This window comes from Ctenopharyngodon idella, chromosome 22 (assembly GCF_019924925.1).
Source record: "Ctenopharyngodon idella isolate HZGC_01 chromosome 22, HZGC01, whole genome shotgun sequence".
Lineage (NCBI taxonomy): Eukaryota > Metazoa > Chordata > Actinopteri > Cypriniformes > Xenocyprididae > Ctenopharyngodon > Ctenopharyngodon idella.
The window spans coordinates 13,638,945-13,653,947 of record NC_067241.1 but is presented as its reverse complement, the minus strand read 5'-3'; the positions used below and the strand labels follow the sequence as shown (position 1 = coordinate 13,653,947).

Genomic DNA, 15,003 nt, shown 5'->3' with positions numbered 1-15,003 from the left:
TTAGTATCAAAACAGTTTTCAGTTTTTGTTTTCACTTTCATTACTAGATCATGTCATGTCATAATGCCATTGTAAAAGTACCTGAGATGCCATATCCACAAGCTGAGGCAAGCGCAGCATTTTCCCCATGTCACCCTTCAGGAAATCTAACAGGCTTCCTGTGAAAGCAGAAATCACACCTTGACATCTTCATTCACACTTTTACTGGCAGACCTCACAAGAAAGCTTGCTCATATCCAGAATTTATGCTCTATTTACACGTCCTTCTGCCAGTTCTTATTTCTTAGACTTTATCACACTGAATCTCGGCACTGACCTTGTCCCATGTACTCAGTGACGATGTAAATGGGCTCCTCCGAGACGACGGCGTAAAGCTGCACCAGCTTCTCGTGGCGGAGTTTCTTCATCACCTGCGCTTCCTGCAGGAAGGCCTCGGGAGACATAGTGCCAGGCTTCAGAGTCTTGATGGCCACGCGTGTCGTGCCATTCCAAGTGCCTGAACAAAAAAAAGGACAGTGAAATCTTGAAACAAGCTTTGTCTGTTATGTGAATGCATCATTATACAAGCAATGTGGTATTATACACTGGTGGACTACTTATTTAGCTCACAAAGCTTTGGTTTTTGATGGAAGGAAGTTGAAAGAAGAAGTCTTACCCATCCAGACCTCTCCGAAACAGCCCTGGCCTAGTTTGACATCCAGTCTCAGGGAGTCACGTGGGATCTCCCAGGCGTCCCGTGCCAGACCCTGAGTCTGAGGTTTAAGCACTGGACACACGTCAGACAGACAGTGACACAGGCCGTCTGCATGCTCTGTGACAGACAGACAGGAGGAAGTGAGTTAAAATTTCTCAATGTTACTGCAACAGTATTTTTAAATCTGTTTTTAGAAAATTAGTAGTTCTGGTTCCTTCTGATTCTATATTAATGCACAAAGTTGCTATGTTGATTGGCAACCATTAAAAAAAAAAATAATAATAAAGAAATAATACATAACTTTTAAATAACTTAATATTAATTATTATTTACAATAATAATAATAATAATAATAATAATAATAATAAAATAAATTGTATTTTAACTATTAAAAAAAAAAAAATTATATATATATTATATATATATACACACACACACACAATTATTAATTTATAACATTTAATAATAATGTTATAAATTAATAATTGTTATAACATTATTATTATATAATAATAATAATAACATATAATAACATAATAATAATAATAATAATAAAATAAATAAATGTATCAATATTTTCAGTATTATTAATATTAATTTAATAAAATATTTTAATAATAAATTAATAATAAATAAAAAACTAAAACAAACAAAAATAAATGTATTATTATTTTCAATAACTTAAAATAAAAACAAATTACTATTATCATGATTATTGTTGAAAATTATAAGAAGTGAAGGATAACTCATTATATAACAGCTTTATGCAATTTCTTTATTTATAGGTTTTAACTAATCCTTATTTTGCAACAACCTTATTTCTGGAAGTTCCCATTTCCAGAAATAAGAGTCTGTATCACTTCCCTTCACGGACATTCAGAAACAAGCAGGTGTCTATGAGAAAGCGACTTACGGCGGTAGTGGTTGACCAGCTGCTGTAAAGTATTGAACTGTGTGCGTGATGTGATGTAAAATCCCCCGCTGTCCAGCTTCCTGATCTTGTAATGTTTGACATTTAGGCCCTTGACATTGTCATAATCCAGGACAGAAAGACAGTAGGCACCTAAAAAAAAAAAAAAACACACAAAGAACAGATTTGAGGGATGAAGTTGTGAAATGCTCATGGATGACTCTGACCCATGTTTCAGATGCAAAACTGTCAGATTAGTGTGATTCTACACTTTTGTAGTATTTTATTTTCCCCTGAAATCGACTCATAAAGTTTCTAGCATCAAAAACTTGGCAGATGCTTTTATCCATTTTTTAATCCTGTTAAACAGGCTGTTTTTGCGACTGTACCTTTAGGACTTCTTTTTGGTGCAGGTTACTGGAGTGTGAATTAGTGTGTAGAGTTTCCCTACATGGTAAATCACACCATTTTGCAAAAGATCAAGGGATTTCCCATTTTCCATTACGGAAACTTTTAACATTGTGAAAAAAATTCCATCTATTTCAAGTTAATTGAAGGCAGCAATTGAATTTTTTTAAGTACAATCAACTTGTCATTTCAACTTAAATTATATTAAACTGACTTAAAATTGGGCTGAATCTCGTATAACTTATTTTGATGAGTTAAAGGGTTAGTTCACCCAAAAATGAAATTTCTGTCATTAAGTACTCACCTTCATGTCGTTCCACACCCATAAGACCTTCGTTCATCTTCAGAACACAAATTAAGGTATTTTTGATAAAATCCGATGGCTCAGTGAGGCCTCCATTGACAGCAAGATAATTAACACTTTCAATGCCCAGAAAGCTACTAAAGACATATTTAAAACAGTTAATGTGACTACAGTGGTTCAACCTTAATGTTATGAAGTGACGAGAATACTTTTTGTGCACCAAAAAAAAAAAGAAAAAAAAAAGAGCCTCGTTTACTGAAATCATGTGACTTTGGCAGTTTGATACATGCTCCGAACCACTGATTCGAAACAAAAGATTCATAAAGCTTCGAAGCTTCATGATACAGTGTTTTGAAATCGCCCATCACTAGATATTGTTGAATAAAGTCGTTATTTAGTTTTTTTTGGCACACAAAAAGTATTCTCGTCGCTTCATAACATTAAGGTTGAACCACTGTAGTCACATGAACTGTTTTAAATATATCTTTAGTAGCTTTCTGGGCATTGAAAGTGTTAATTGTCTGGCTGTCAATAGAGGCCTCACTGAGCCATTGGATTTCATCAAAAATATCTTAATTTGTGTTCTGAAGATGAACGAAGGTCTTACGGGTTTGGAACGACATGAGGGTGAGTAATAAATGACATAATTTTCATTTTTGGGTGAACTAACCCTTTAATGTAAAAACATAAGTTGCCATGACCATATCATTTTTTACAGTGCATGTAATGCCTGACATATGAAATAATAGTCGAACAAATCTATTTTTTAAAATATTTTTAAGAACCTTTAGAAAAAATTAAAATTTTGTTTTAAAAATCATGCATATGTTTTTTGTTGAGTATCATAATTGATACATCAGTTTTTTGGGTTCATATAGTATGATATAGTGAGAATATGGAGAAAAAAAAAAAAAAACTGTTTTATTCAGCGACCCAAACTGAAATTATTAGCTTGTAATGTAAATCAATGAGATCTCACATAAAATGCATACATGATTTAAAAAAAGAAATATGGATAATCAAGTGACCCTATGTTGGTTCAGTCCAGTAAGTGTTCATCTTAAAATAAAGTTATTCTTACATTTACTTTATAATAATCAGTAAAGATCTCACAGCAAAAAAGCATGTGTGCCACGACCTGAAGGGGATGTTTTTACAATGATACTAAAAGCCTTTTGTCTTTAACACAAAAGAAGATATTTTGAAGAATATGAGTAACCAAATAGTTGATGGACCCCACTGACTTCCATAGTATGGAAAAAAATACTATGGAAGTCAATGGGGTCCATCAACTGTTTGATTACCAACATTTTTCAAAATATCTTCTTTTGTGTTCAACAGAACAACTGTTTGGAACAACTCGAGGGTGAGTAAATGATGACAGGATTTTCATTTTTGGGTAAATGTAGAGCAGATTCTCATTGTGTAAAATGATCTGTGGAGGGCGCTGTCATCATTGCACACATACACATGGCTGATTTATTCATTCACTCTGTCACTCGCTCCCTCGTTCCCACTGCGGTCTCTCTCAGTGTTGTCTCTTTGGGGTTTGACTCATCCTTCAGCCTCTCTCGTACTTGTTTTCTCTCTCTCTGGGCAATCTCGACCTCTCCGCGTGCCCCTGCTGACGGTATGAGCTGTGAGATATGGCTCACGGTTATAGGCACGGCTATGGGTTGACCTACTTCTTGCTCTTCATCCCTGCAAGCACTTCTCTGACCTTCGTGTTCCCCTCTTCATCCGGCTCGCACATGCACGCTTTACATATCATCTCAAATGAACGTTGTTTGTGTAAAACTGAAGGTAAAAGGCCATATATGGAGTGTAGATCTTTACAATGTTTAGAGAGAGAGAAAAGATGGTTGGCAGAGGGAGGAGATGAGGAATATGAACGTGACTGTCTGACAAACTGACAACAGAAAAGGGGAATTCAAATGAACAAACACTTTGTTCTGATCTGCAATACCAAAATGCAACTTCTACACATGAGCAATTTCCTCCACACTAATGTTGGTTCTTTGTCGTTATTGTTTCTTTGTTATGCAATAGTTAGCTCCGGTCTCTGAATGTGAATTGTTTGGGAGATGCTTTTATTAAAAAAAAAGCAACTACTTTTTTTTTTTATCAGTTCCTCCATTCCCTTGGATGTTGAACTCATGACCTTGCCATTTCATTCTGACACATTTTTCCATTTACCCTTACAGTTTGACTTATGAATCAATACTGTGACCAGACGGATGGTTAAAAAATAATAATAATAATAATAATATAATATAATAATAATAATAATAATAATAACAATAATAATATTAATATATATATATATATATATATATATATATAAATAAAATATTATATTATATTAAGTATATATTCTACTATATATTCAGCTGTAAACAGAATTAAAATTCAAAATTACAATTTAACTAAACTAAAATGTTTCAATTAATTATATTGTTATTATTACTTTATTTTATTTATAATAAATTAAACATTTTATTAATAAATAAAATACATAAGTTATAAATAACAATATTAATACAATTTTACATAATTTTAATTAATACTAATATTTATATAATAAAACATTAATAATGAATGAAATAAAACAAATAAAAAAGAACAATTAAATAAAATAAATAATTAAAAAAATAAAATAAATCATTTATTTATAATAAAATAAATTGTATTTTTAACTATTTAAATAAAATAAAATTATATATATATATATATATATAATTTTATATAATATTTAATATATAATAATAAATAAAATAAATACATGTATTATTAATAATTTCAGTATATAGATTTACAGTTATAAATAACTTAATAATAATAATAATAATAATAATATTTTCTACAGTAATTTGAGTTAATACTAATATTTATTTAGTAATACATTAATAATAAATGTAATAAAACAAATTAAGAAGAACAAATAAAATAAATAATTAAAATAAAATAAATAATTTGTGTTTGTAGTTAGTATTGTTCACAATCACCTTTGGTTGTCTCACTCTCTCTGACCAGGAAAGTTCCTCTCCTGTTCTCCAGATTCAAAAGGAGTCGCTCCGAGTCCCTGCGTGTGATCTTTCCAAAGTACCATCTGGAGAGAGAGAGAAAAAGAGGGAGAAGGTATTTAGAGAAAGTAATCACATGTAGCATTGTATCAGAGAAATGCAGCTGGCCAGAAATATATTATGCTAGAAATATATTATGATATTGTTTATGCTAGTAAGCAGACAGAAATGCGATTCTATTGTGCATTCATGTACACTACACCATATGCTGACTTGCTGCTCAATATCACTGTTGAAAACAGTTGTGCTGCTGCTTAATATTTTTGTGGAAACCATGATACATTTTTTTCAGGATACTTTGATGAACATAAAGTTGAAAAGAGCAGCATATATTTGAAATAGAACTCTTTTTTTGTAACATTATAAATGTTTACAGTTACTTTTTAATCAATTTGATGCATCCTTGCTGAATAATGTATTAATTTCTTTAAAAACATTTTCTTTGAACAGCAGGGTACGCTTAATCATTGAAATCATTTGCGTTAGAGAATAGAGTATGTTTTGGGCCTAAAATTATCTGAATTTTGCTGTGCGAGATATTGAACATTGATTTATGTTATAATATTCCCATTCATGGTTCCAGTAACAATAAAACAATGGTGTTTGGGATTCACGACTGACCCCGTGACATTTAGTGTCTATAAATCAGCGTAGTTTGTTGTTCGGCGCTCATACGCAGCGCTCTCTCTGAGTCTTACCTCTTCTCCAGAGTCAATCTGAGATGACTGGCAAGGCAAGGGTGGAAAAATTAGTCATTACAGGTTTTTCAAAGGAGTGCCTGTGTGTGTTTGTTTAATGCGGCAGTCGACTGAGCAACGGCGCGCACGTGTGTGTGTGTGTGTGTGTGTGTCAGGAAAAATTACGAGTTAACATATGAACAGGACAGACAATAGATGAGCTACATGGGGCAAACATTGACAACTTTTACTCTTTTTAAAGAGGGAAAAGGTCTTTGGTGCACAAGGTTTTTTCTTTCTAACTGATGAGATGGTGGAGAGACTCATAATGACGGAGGACAAAGGAGCAACCATGAAGGACTCAAAGGTCAGACCGGAAGGAGAGAGATTGAGGGACAAGTGTGAATCATTTTGTTGGTAACGTCACATGGGTTGAGCTTCAAGAAAGAAAAAAAATACTGGAACCGAACAATTTCTGTATTAATACTCTGATAGTATTTGCTAAGAGATGATTCATGAACAAATTGTTCTGTTGAGTCAGATTGTTCCCAACCAAGAACAAATGACTCTCATGAGCTGGTTCTTTTTAATGAATCAGATCAAGCACTCATAGATTAATCACTGAATCAGTCAGGGCGGTTATTAACATGTGATTCACTTGCATGTAGAGCTGCTTTATAACTAAATAACTGAATTTTGCAACATCAACACTGTTATTGAACTGAACTGAATCAACATTGAACTGACTTGAGCTAGCTGACTAATGACACTACTGTCTTTTAAAGCTGCTTTACAGCAAAATTTGAGTTTGCCTCATATTTGATGAAGTTTGCACCAGTAGAAGTATTTTCCTATTCTTCACTGTGTAAAGCACTATATAAATTGATTATAAACTGAAATTAAACTGATTTGTCCAACTATTGTTTTGTTTAGTAAAATAATCTTTAATGGAGTCATTAAGGAACTTGAATCATGCTCAACTAAAATGAGAGATCTGATTGGATTGGAGAGCAGATTACATCACATCAGGTGAAAAAAAACAGAGACATGAGGAGGAGAACAGCAAAGAAAAGAAGAGAAAGAGGAGGAGGAAGAGGATTTACTCTTCAGCCTGGATGGAATCAGATGGTGCCACGTAATTGCTGGGAATGTATCCATTCTTTCCCGTCGTCAGCGAATGAGCCAGCCACCAGTCGCCCTCCCTAAGACAGCAGAAAACACACACATAAAACACCTGCAGTTTGACTCACATCAAACATATTTGGTGATACATTCATGATTTTCTTACCCGCCCAAAACATAAACCCTGAGATTACATCTGTGGTATTATTCCTGCTTTATAATCCCTCAAACGAGGCATTAGAATGCAGACGAATCTCTTCTAAAGACATTAACTACCTGCGCCAAATTATACATAAACGAAACGTGCATTTAAAAGGATAGTTCACCCAAAAATAAACATTTACTCACCCTCATGTTCTTCCAAACCCATATGACTTACTCAAATTAACATATATTCTTATTTTCTTCTGTCTGAGTCATATGCCATACAGGGTTTTCAACATCTCTAAAAAAAATATTTATATTTTTATAATGTTGAAAACCCTGTTTTGAGTGAAAATAATAAATATTCTAATCATTTAAACATATCGTTCAAAAGATTTGGGTCAGAAAGATTTTTTTATATTTTTGTCTCTTATGCTCACCAGGACTGCATTTATTTGATTTAATAATAAATAAAATAGTAAAAACCATAATATTGTGAAATGCTATTACAATAAAAAAAAACTACATATAGAGTAGTGCCCACCCCATTTTTTCCGTAATTATTTTTTTTCCCATTCATTTTTCCCATAGGGATTTTAAAATAGTCTTTGTTAAAGAGTTATAAGCAATGAACCAAACCAAACAGCAACTAGGTGAATCTCAACACTATAATCTTTGATTTGAAGCAAAAAAGTTTTAAAAAAAAATGGGACAAAAATTTAGTGAGGGAAAGAACTACAATCCCATGATGCATTGCAAACAGCATAATTGGATTAAAACAACGGAGAAATATAAAACTACTCATTTACAAATGTTGATTACATGTATTAAAACAATATATTTTAAGTTTATTGCAAAATATGCATGTAAACATTTCAGTATTTTGAGAGTGTTGACACTGATTGGTGGAATTTTCTGTACAGCATCATGGGTAATGTAGTTTTTCACCAGGAATTCCATTGTTAAACAATTATTTTTAAAATAAGTTGAAATAATTCGGGCAGAAGCAAATACCATCGACTAACAACCTCGTAGCTCACAGTAGGTCTTTAAAGGTTTATAAGTTATCGTTTAAAATCAATTTCCTTACTGATAAAATGGAGTTTTTACTTCTGGAATCTAACTGTTGCACTCTATTGGAATATATGAATACATTTTTGATCTTTCGATGTTCAAAAAAAACAGTATTTATTTGAAATAGAAATCTTATGTAACATTATAAATGTCTTTACTCTCACTTTTGATTCATTTAAAGCATCCTTGCTGAATAAAAGTATCAATTTCTTCCAAAAAAAAGCTTGAAATTTACGTTATTATTCACTGTTAGGGTATCACATCTACAGAATACTGGGAATATAATGCACAAGTTGTATGAACTACATTTATGGGGCTTTTATTTTTGCTTTTTGGGGCATAAATTAGCACAATATGCTTTTATCATGCGTAAAAGAGCAGCGCAAACATTCATGAAAATATCTCCTTCTGATTCCTATAAAAGAAAGAAAATCAAATGGGATTGGAATGACTGGATTGGAATGATTTTTTTCATTTTTGGGTGAATTATTTACTACAAAACTGGTAGATTTATCAAAAAATGACTAATACGTCTGGGTTGTCTCAGAGTCTTGATGGCTTTTTAATAATAGATGGTGTTTTAGTGTGAGCAGTGGGGTGTTAGACTGTGACTCACTCCCTAAGCTAAAGTAATAAGACTTTATCCATTGCCAAAACATGCTGACCCGACACAAACCTCCCCAGGTCTCTGAGCTACTGCTTTCTGTCGTTAAACATAATTAAAACATAAACGCACCAGTGAAAACAATGACATATATACACAGATGGGCACATATTCATATTCATACAATGCAAATATATTATTCATACGCAGGGTACCATTCAAAATTCAGATGTTAATGAATTATTCATGTACAAAAGGGCATAAAAACAGTGATTCTGATAAGCAGGGTTTATGAGAAGAGTAAACTGGATGAGGCTACGACTGAGACAATTTATGTAGAAAATGTTGATGGATAATGCTAAGGCTGCATCCCAATTCTTAAGGTGTGGACACACTGGTGGCATTTCGCGTGCAAAAAAGATCCATTGTATATTCTCAATAGTGTAGCAACACATGAAGCACAGCTCAAACAGAAAGCAGCTTTCTGTTGGTCAACAGCAAATTTGAAATCTCAGCGCAGAAATCTTTCGCTCTCATGCAAAATTCTCAATTGCGCCGAACAACAGTAAATGCACCCAACTTAAGAAAAAGTATATTTTTTACATTTAACTGTAACATTTAATACCATTAAGCAACATCAAATTGTCTCAAAACAGCTTCCTTTAAGTGTATCCTTTGTGTAAGCTAATTTAACTAAATGCTAATGCTATCTTAACCTTATTTCTTTTAAGTTAATTTAATCATTTAATGACCCCATAAAATCAATTTTTGACCCCATGAATTCAATTTTATTGAATTTTAGTGCATTTTAGAAGTCTGTTAGCTTTGAGGCCATTTATATGCTAGTGTACTCTTAGCATAGCATATACGCACTAAAAAAACAACAACTTTTAGCACACATACGCATTTAGTCTTTCAATTCACAGAGCCACATACAAATTTTGTGTCCAATAAAATCATCAAATGAGAATGAGAACTAGCAAGTTAGCTAAACATAGCCAATAGCTTTTGGTTTAGATTTTTACTATGTTAATTTAGCTAAATGCTAAAGCTATCTTAACATTATTGTTTTTAATGATATTATTGACCACATGAAATCAAAATTTGACAAAATTTAAGTCCAAGTCTGTTAGCTTGGAGGTCATCTAAGCTAGTGTACTCCTAGCATAGCATATTGTTATTTAGTCTTTGCGTATTTAGTCTTTCAATTTGTGGGGCATATACAGATTTTTTCCAATAAAATGATTTCTGGAATGAGAACTAGCAAATTAGCTAAACTGAAAACATAACAAGCAGCCTTTAGTTTACATTTTTTAATGTAAATTTAACTAAATGCTAATGCTATCCTAACATTTCTTTTAAGTTCATTTAATCATTTAATGACCCCATAAAATCAAAATTTTATTGAATTTTAGTGCATTATAGTCCAAGTCTGTTAGCTTTGAGGTGATTTATATGCTAGTACACTCTTAGCATAGCATATACACAAAAACACATGTCGCACATGTGCGCATTTAGTCTTTCCATTTGTGGGGCATATACAGATTTTTGTCCAATAAATTAGCTAAACTGAAAATGCAGCCAGTAGCCTTTAGTTTACTTTTTTTTTTTTTTTTACTGTTAATTTAGCTAAATGCTAATGTTACCTTAACATTATTAGGTTCATTCATTTAATGACCCCATGAAATAAAATCTGACTTTAGTGGGCTTTAGTTCGAGACTTTATATTTAGTTTATAATTTACTATTTAAAAAATAGGGTCATGTGGATATTCCTGTGACAACTTCCTGTTTAAACAGGAAATACATCAACACTGGATAGAAAATGATATATTTGACATATTTTTGTTAATCTTTCAATGATTTGGGATGCACTCATCTAATCTAGCATAGTATACAATGCAGATAGCATGAAAATTGGCATGTAGCCTAAACAAATGTAAAGGAACAATCGACTATACACTAAAGGACTAACCACAAAGTCAATGTGAAGGACAAATGTAAAATGGTTGTGAGTGAGCCAGTTATGAAGAGATGTGGCACTATTTCTGGACCACTTCCACAGTCTCTAGAAAGTCAGGACAAATCTCAGGTGGACAAGCAAATGGTGAAATGACACACATACACAAACACACGCACAGAAAATGGACATTGAAAGCTGAAAGCAAGAGCAACTTTACCAACCTGGAGTTCGACTTTCTCCTACATAAACGAGCGAGAGCGTGTAGAGGAAAAACACAGAGGAGACGTGAAGTGTTTGGACATTAAAAGCAAACAAGAGAAGCTACAAACATCCCACATAGCCTGAAAAACTGACTGAAGGTCAACCGCAGCAATGACGCACTGAACACACAGCATTTATCTGCGCTTATCACTGTGAAGTACTAAAAATATGGAAAACAATTACCGTAATGTGCATTTGATTATCTCTAAATGTGTACTGACACATGACTCAGAAGGTCCCAGCATAAGCCGGAGCAGCTTGGTGATTTCGTTAAAAAGCTGATTACTCTATTATCAGTGGCTTCTGGGATGTGTAATGGGCAGTGAGGGGGATTGGTTACAGTTCAAAGGGCGAGTCTCATAAAAACATGTCCAGGTTTTTTTTTACCCCTAAATACAACACTATTTTGGATAAATTTTTGGATTACAAACCACTGCAAAACTACATGTTGTTACAATGATGCTGCTGCAAGTTTCACAAACCTCAAGTATACATGAAATAGGCTTCATTTTGAGTCTGATATGATTAAAAGTGATTACCTCAGTTCAGTAAGTGAATCATATGCTAATGTGGAGTAAATTAATTCAGTGAATGATTCATCAGACTGATTCAAACTGAAAGTCTGTGTCTTTTTGTGCAATTCATTAAACATGGCTTATAAGAATCATTCTTTCATGTTAAAATATATATATATACTATCATTCAAAAGTCTGGGATTGGTAAGTTTTAAAAAATAAAAATAAACCAATATTTTTATTCAGCATGGATGCATTAAAATGATCAATAGTGACAGTAAAGACATTTATAATGTAATTTCTATTTCAAATTAAAGCTGTGAACTACTCTCTATTCATAAAAAAATATATATTAAGCAGCACAACTGTTGTCAACATTGATAATAATAATAATAAATGTTTCTTGATCTTCAAATCATCATATTAGAATGATTTCTGAAGGATCATATGACACTGAAGACTGGAGTAATGATGATGAAAATTCAGCTTTGATCACAGGAATACATTATATTTTAAAATATATTAACATGGAAAACAGTTATGTTAAATTGTAAAAATATTTCACAATATTACTGTTTTTACTGTATTTTTGGTCAAATAAATGCAGCCTTGGTGAGCAGAAGAGACTTATTTCAAAAACATAAAAAAAAAAAAACTTACAGACCCCAAACAATTAAACGGTAGTGTAAATATATTTTAAATAACAGGCAGTACAAATACAACTTCTTTTCCTTATAAAGAAGGAAAATTGCTTAATCTTAATGTATTATTGCTTCATTTTCTTTCAGCAAAATATATATTTTTTTCTCCTTTTTTGATTCTGGGTTAAAAATATGACCTGGACATGTTGTGTTTTGAAGGATTCGCCCATATGCTACACTGTGTTCAGCCTGACATAAAAAGAAAATCCCCAGGTCCGCTTTGTGCTGAAACCAGAGGATATTACTGAGGGCGTTTTTCTCTCTCTCTGTTAATGGTAGCGCTGTATACTGGAATAAGGAAGTGAACCGCAGGTGTAGAAAGGAAGGAAAATGCTCCCTTTGGTCTGGGAGGGGAAGTGGAGGTAAAGACGTGCAGCTGAGCTTTTTTGTGCACAGGAAGACCAAAAAAGGAATCCAGAGAACAAAAAGCCGTCATCTCCCACAAATACAGCGCCTTCAGAGGGAGCCAGTTCCTATGGTTACCGAAGAGGAAGAGGAGGGGGGGCTACGTGAGCTTGGTGGGGTTCAGCAGCCAGAACAGCCAGAGCCCAGACAGATGAGAGACATGAGTGTGTGTGTGTATGTCTGCCTCAGTGGGTGTGTCTATCACCCCCCGGAGCCCTGTTATTTTTGTGCGAGTATGTTTGTGCATTTCCCTCTTACGTGTTATTGACAATCTGGAGTCGTTCTCCTTTCCTGAATGACAAATCAGAGGCGGTTCGTGACTCGTAGTCATACAAAGCCACAAACGTGGTCACGCCGCCTATGGAAAAGTACAAGAGACAAACATAGACTGTTATTTTGATGCATTTAATTAAAAAAAAAAAAAAAAAAAAAAAAATCAGCCGGGAAATTTCATTAACGTAAGTAAATAATGCAATGTTGGGTTGCCAATGGAAATTGGCATCCAAAAATAGTCTAGACTTGCAGACTTTTGACTATCAGCATAAAGACTGTGGTGACTAAGGCCGCATTTAAGTGAACCCAATTCCGATTTATTTCCTCCCATGTGACACAGATCGCATATGTATAGAAGCTTGTTTCTGCCACTGATAAAATAAAAAAGGTATAATTGTGACTTTTTATCTCGCAGAATTGCGAGTTATAAAGTCAGAATTGCGAGTTATAAAGTCAGAATTGCGTGATCTAAAGTCAGAATTGCGAGTTATAAAGTCAGAATTGCGTGATCTAAAGTCAGAATTGCAAGTTATAAAGTCAGAATTGCAAGTTATAAGGTCAGAATTGCGAGTTATAAAGTCAGAATTGCGAGATATAAAGTCAGAATTGCGAGATATAAAGTTGATTGCGAGTTATAAAGTCAGAATTGCGAGTTATAAAGTCAGAATTGCGAGTTATCAAGTCAGAATTGCGAGATATAAAGTCAGAATTGCGAGATATAAAGTCAGAATTGCGAGATATAAAGTTGATTGCGAGTTATAAAGTCAGAATTGCGAGTTATAAAGTCAGAATTGCGAGTTATAAAGGCAGAATTGCGAGATATAAAGTCAGAATTGCGAGATATGAACTCAATTGCGAGTTGACTTTGTGGACAGAATTGGACTTTATAACTTGCCATTGTGAGTTTATATCTCGCAATACTGAGAAAAAAAGTCAGAATTGTGAGATAAAAAGTTGCAATTACCTTTTTTATTTTTATTTAGTGGAGGAAACAAGCTTCCATAGATATGACCCACGAACGTGTAAGCAGGAAAAAAGCACATGGATTCTGATTTTCTCATTCATGTTAATTTGCATCTGCTATGTAAGCGAACAGATCAGATATTCCCCTGTCAATGTGAGTCGTACGTCATCGATAGTGCTAATATCATGTTTTCATGTGCACTGACAAAACCTGACTCTCCAAGATCGCCAGCCCATCAGAGCGGAGTTTGGGAGTTAGGAAAATCCCAAGCTATTTTCGTTTGAGTATGCATCATATTGTCCATTAATGGTCTGTGAAGGCATTTCAGGATAACATTAAAACAGTCCAACTATGACTCTTATTCATAAGATTTAAACTCAGTAAATTCATTAAAAATTGATTGCACCACTAGTTATAATTGATGAGCCTAATTTACACAATAGGTGATGAAAAGTGCTATATGTTTTTCCTGCACCGAAGTGATGCAACTATTTAGTGAATTCACCCCTCAGACTTCTTTGCCCATATCCTTTAACACTTTAATACTGAAAGTCGCCAAAAGCAGAACCATAATGACACAGACATTACATCCACGATCAGATCGAGGTGCGTTACCTGCTAGCATGGGACCCCTGTCAGGAGATGTGATGTTGTTTGGTGTGGAGACTCCTCCAAACAGTGCCTGCTCCGCGCTGATGAGGGGCTGGGTGCCGCGTCTGGTACCGTCCACCGGCGGACTTCGGTTGGGCGTGAAGGATGATTGGTTGGGACTAGAGTGGTGTCCTCCGGTGCCATCGTCCAGACTCCGGGAGCGCTGGCCGAGCTCTTTGGGTTTACTCTTGGCTCCGCCCATGGCCTAGGCCTGAAACAAGACAGTTTAATATGTCATTCAGCTCATGCTT

At 33.9% G+C, this 15,003-nt stretch overlaps 1 protein-coding gene across 5 annotated transcripts in view; it reads right to left on the bottom strand.

Annotated features, from left to right (window-relative positions):
• The window catches only part of src (v-src avian sarcoma (Schmidt-Ruppin A-2) viral oncogene homolog), a 51,596-nt gene that overhangs the window by 7,918 nt on the left and 28,675 nt on the right, over nucleotides 1-15,003 (bottom strand). Inside the window, exons 2-11 of one of the 5 annotated variants that reach the window (XM_051879633.1) lie at nucleotides 14,717-14,963; nucleotides 13,123-13,222; nucleotides 11,204-11,221; nucleotides 7,180-7,278; nucleotides 6,098-6,124; nucleotides 5,322-5,425; nucleotides 1,608-1,757; nucleotides 656-811; nucleotides 317-496; nucleotides 82-158 (exon numbers count right to left, since the gene is read on the bottom strand). In XM_051879633.1, the coding sequence (XP_051735593.1) occupies nucleotides 82-158; nucleotides 317-496; nucleotides 656-811; nucleotides 1,608-1,757; nucleotides 5,322-5,425; nucleotides 6,098-6,124; nucleotides 7,180-7,278; nucleotides 11,204-11,221; nucleotides 13,123-13,222; nucleotides 14,717-14,954 (1,149 nt within the window). In that variant the 5' untranslated portion in view covers nucleotides 14,955-14,963. Of the gene's footprint in view, nucleotides 1-81; nucleotides 159-316; nucleotides 497-655; nucleotides 812-1,607; nucleotides 1,758-5,321; nucleotides 5,426-6,097; nucleotides 6,125-7,179; nucleotides 7,279-11,203; nucleotides 11,222-11,426; nucleotides 11,563-13,122; nucleotides 13,223-14,716; nucleotides 14,964-15,003 lie in introns of those variants that run through there. The other 4 variants (XM_051879634.1, XM_051879635.1, XM_051879636.1 and 1 more) reach the window with 4 other exon arrangements.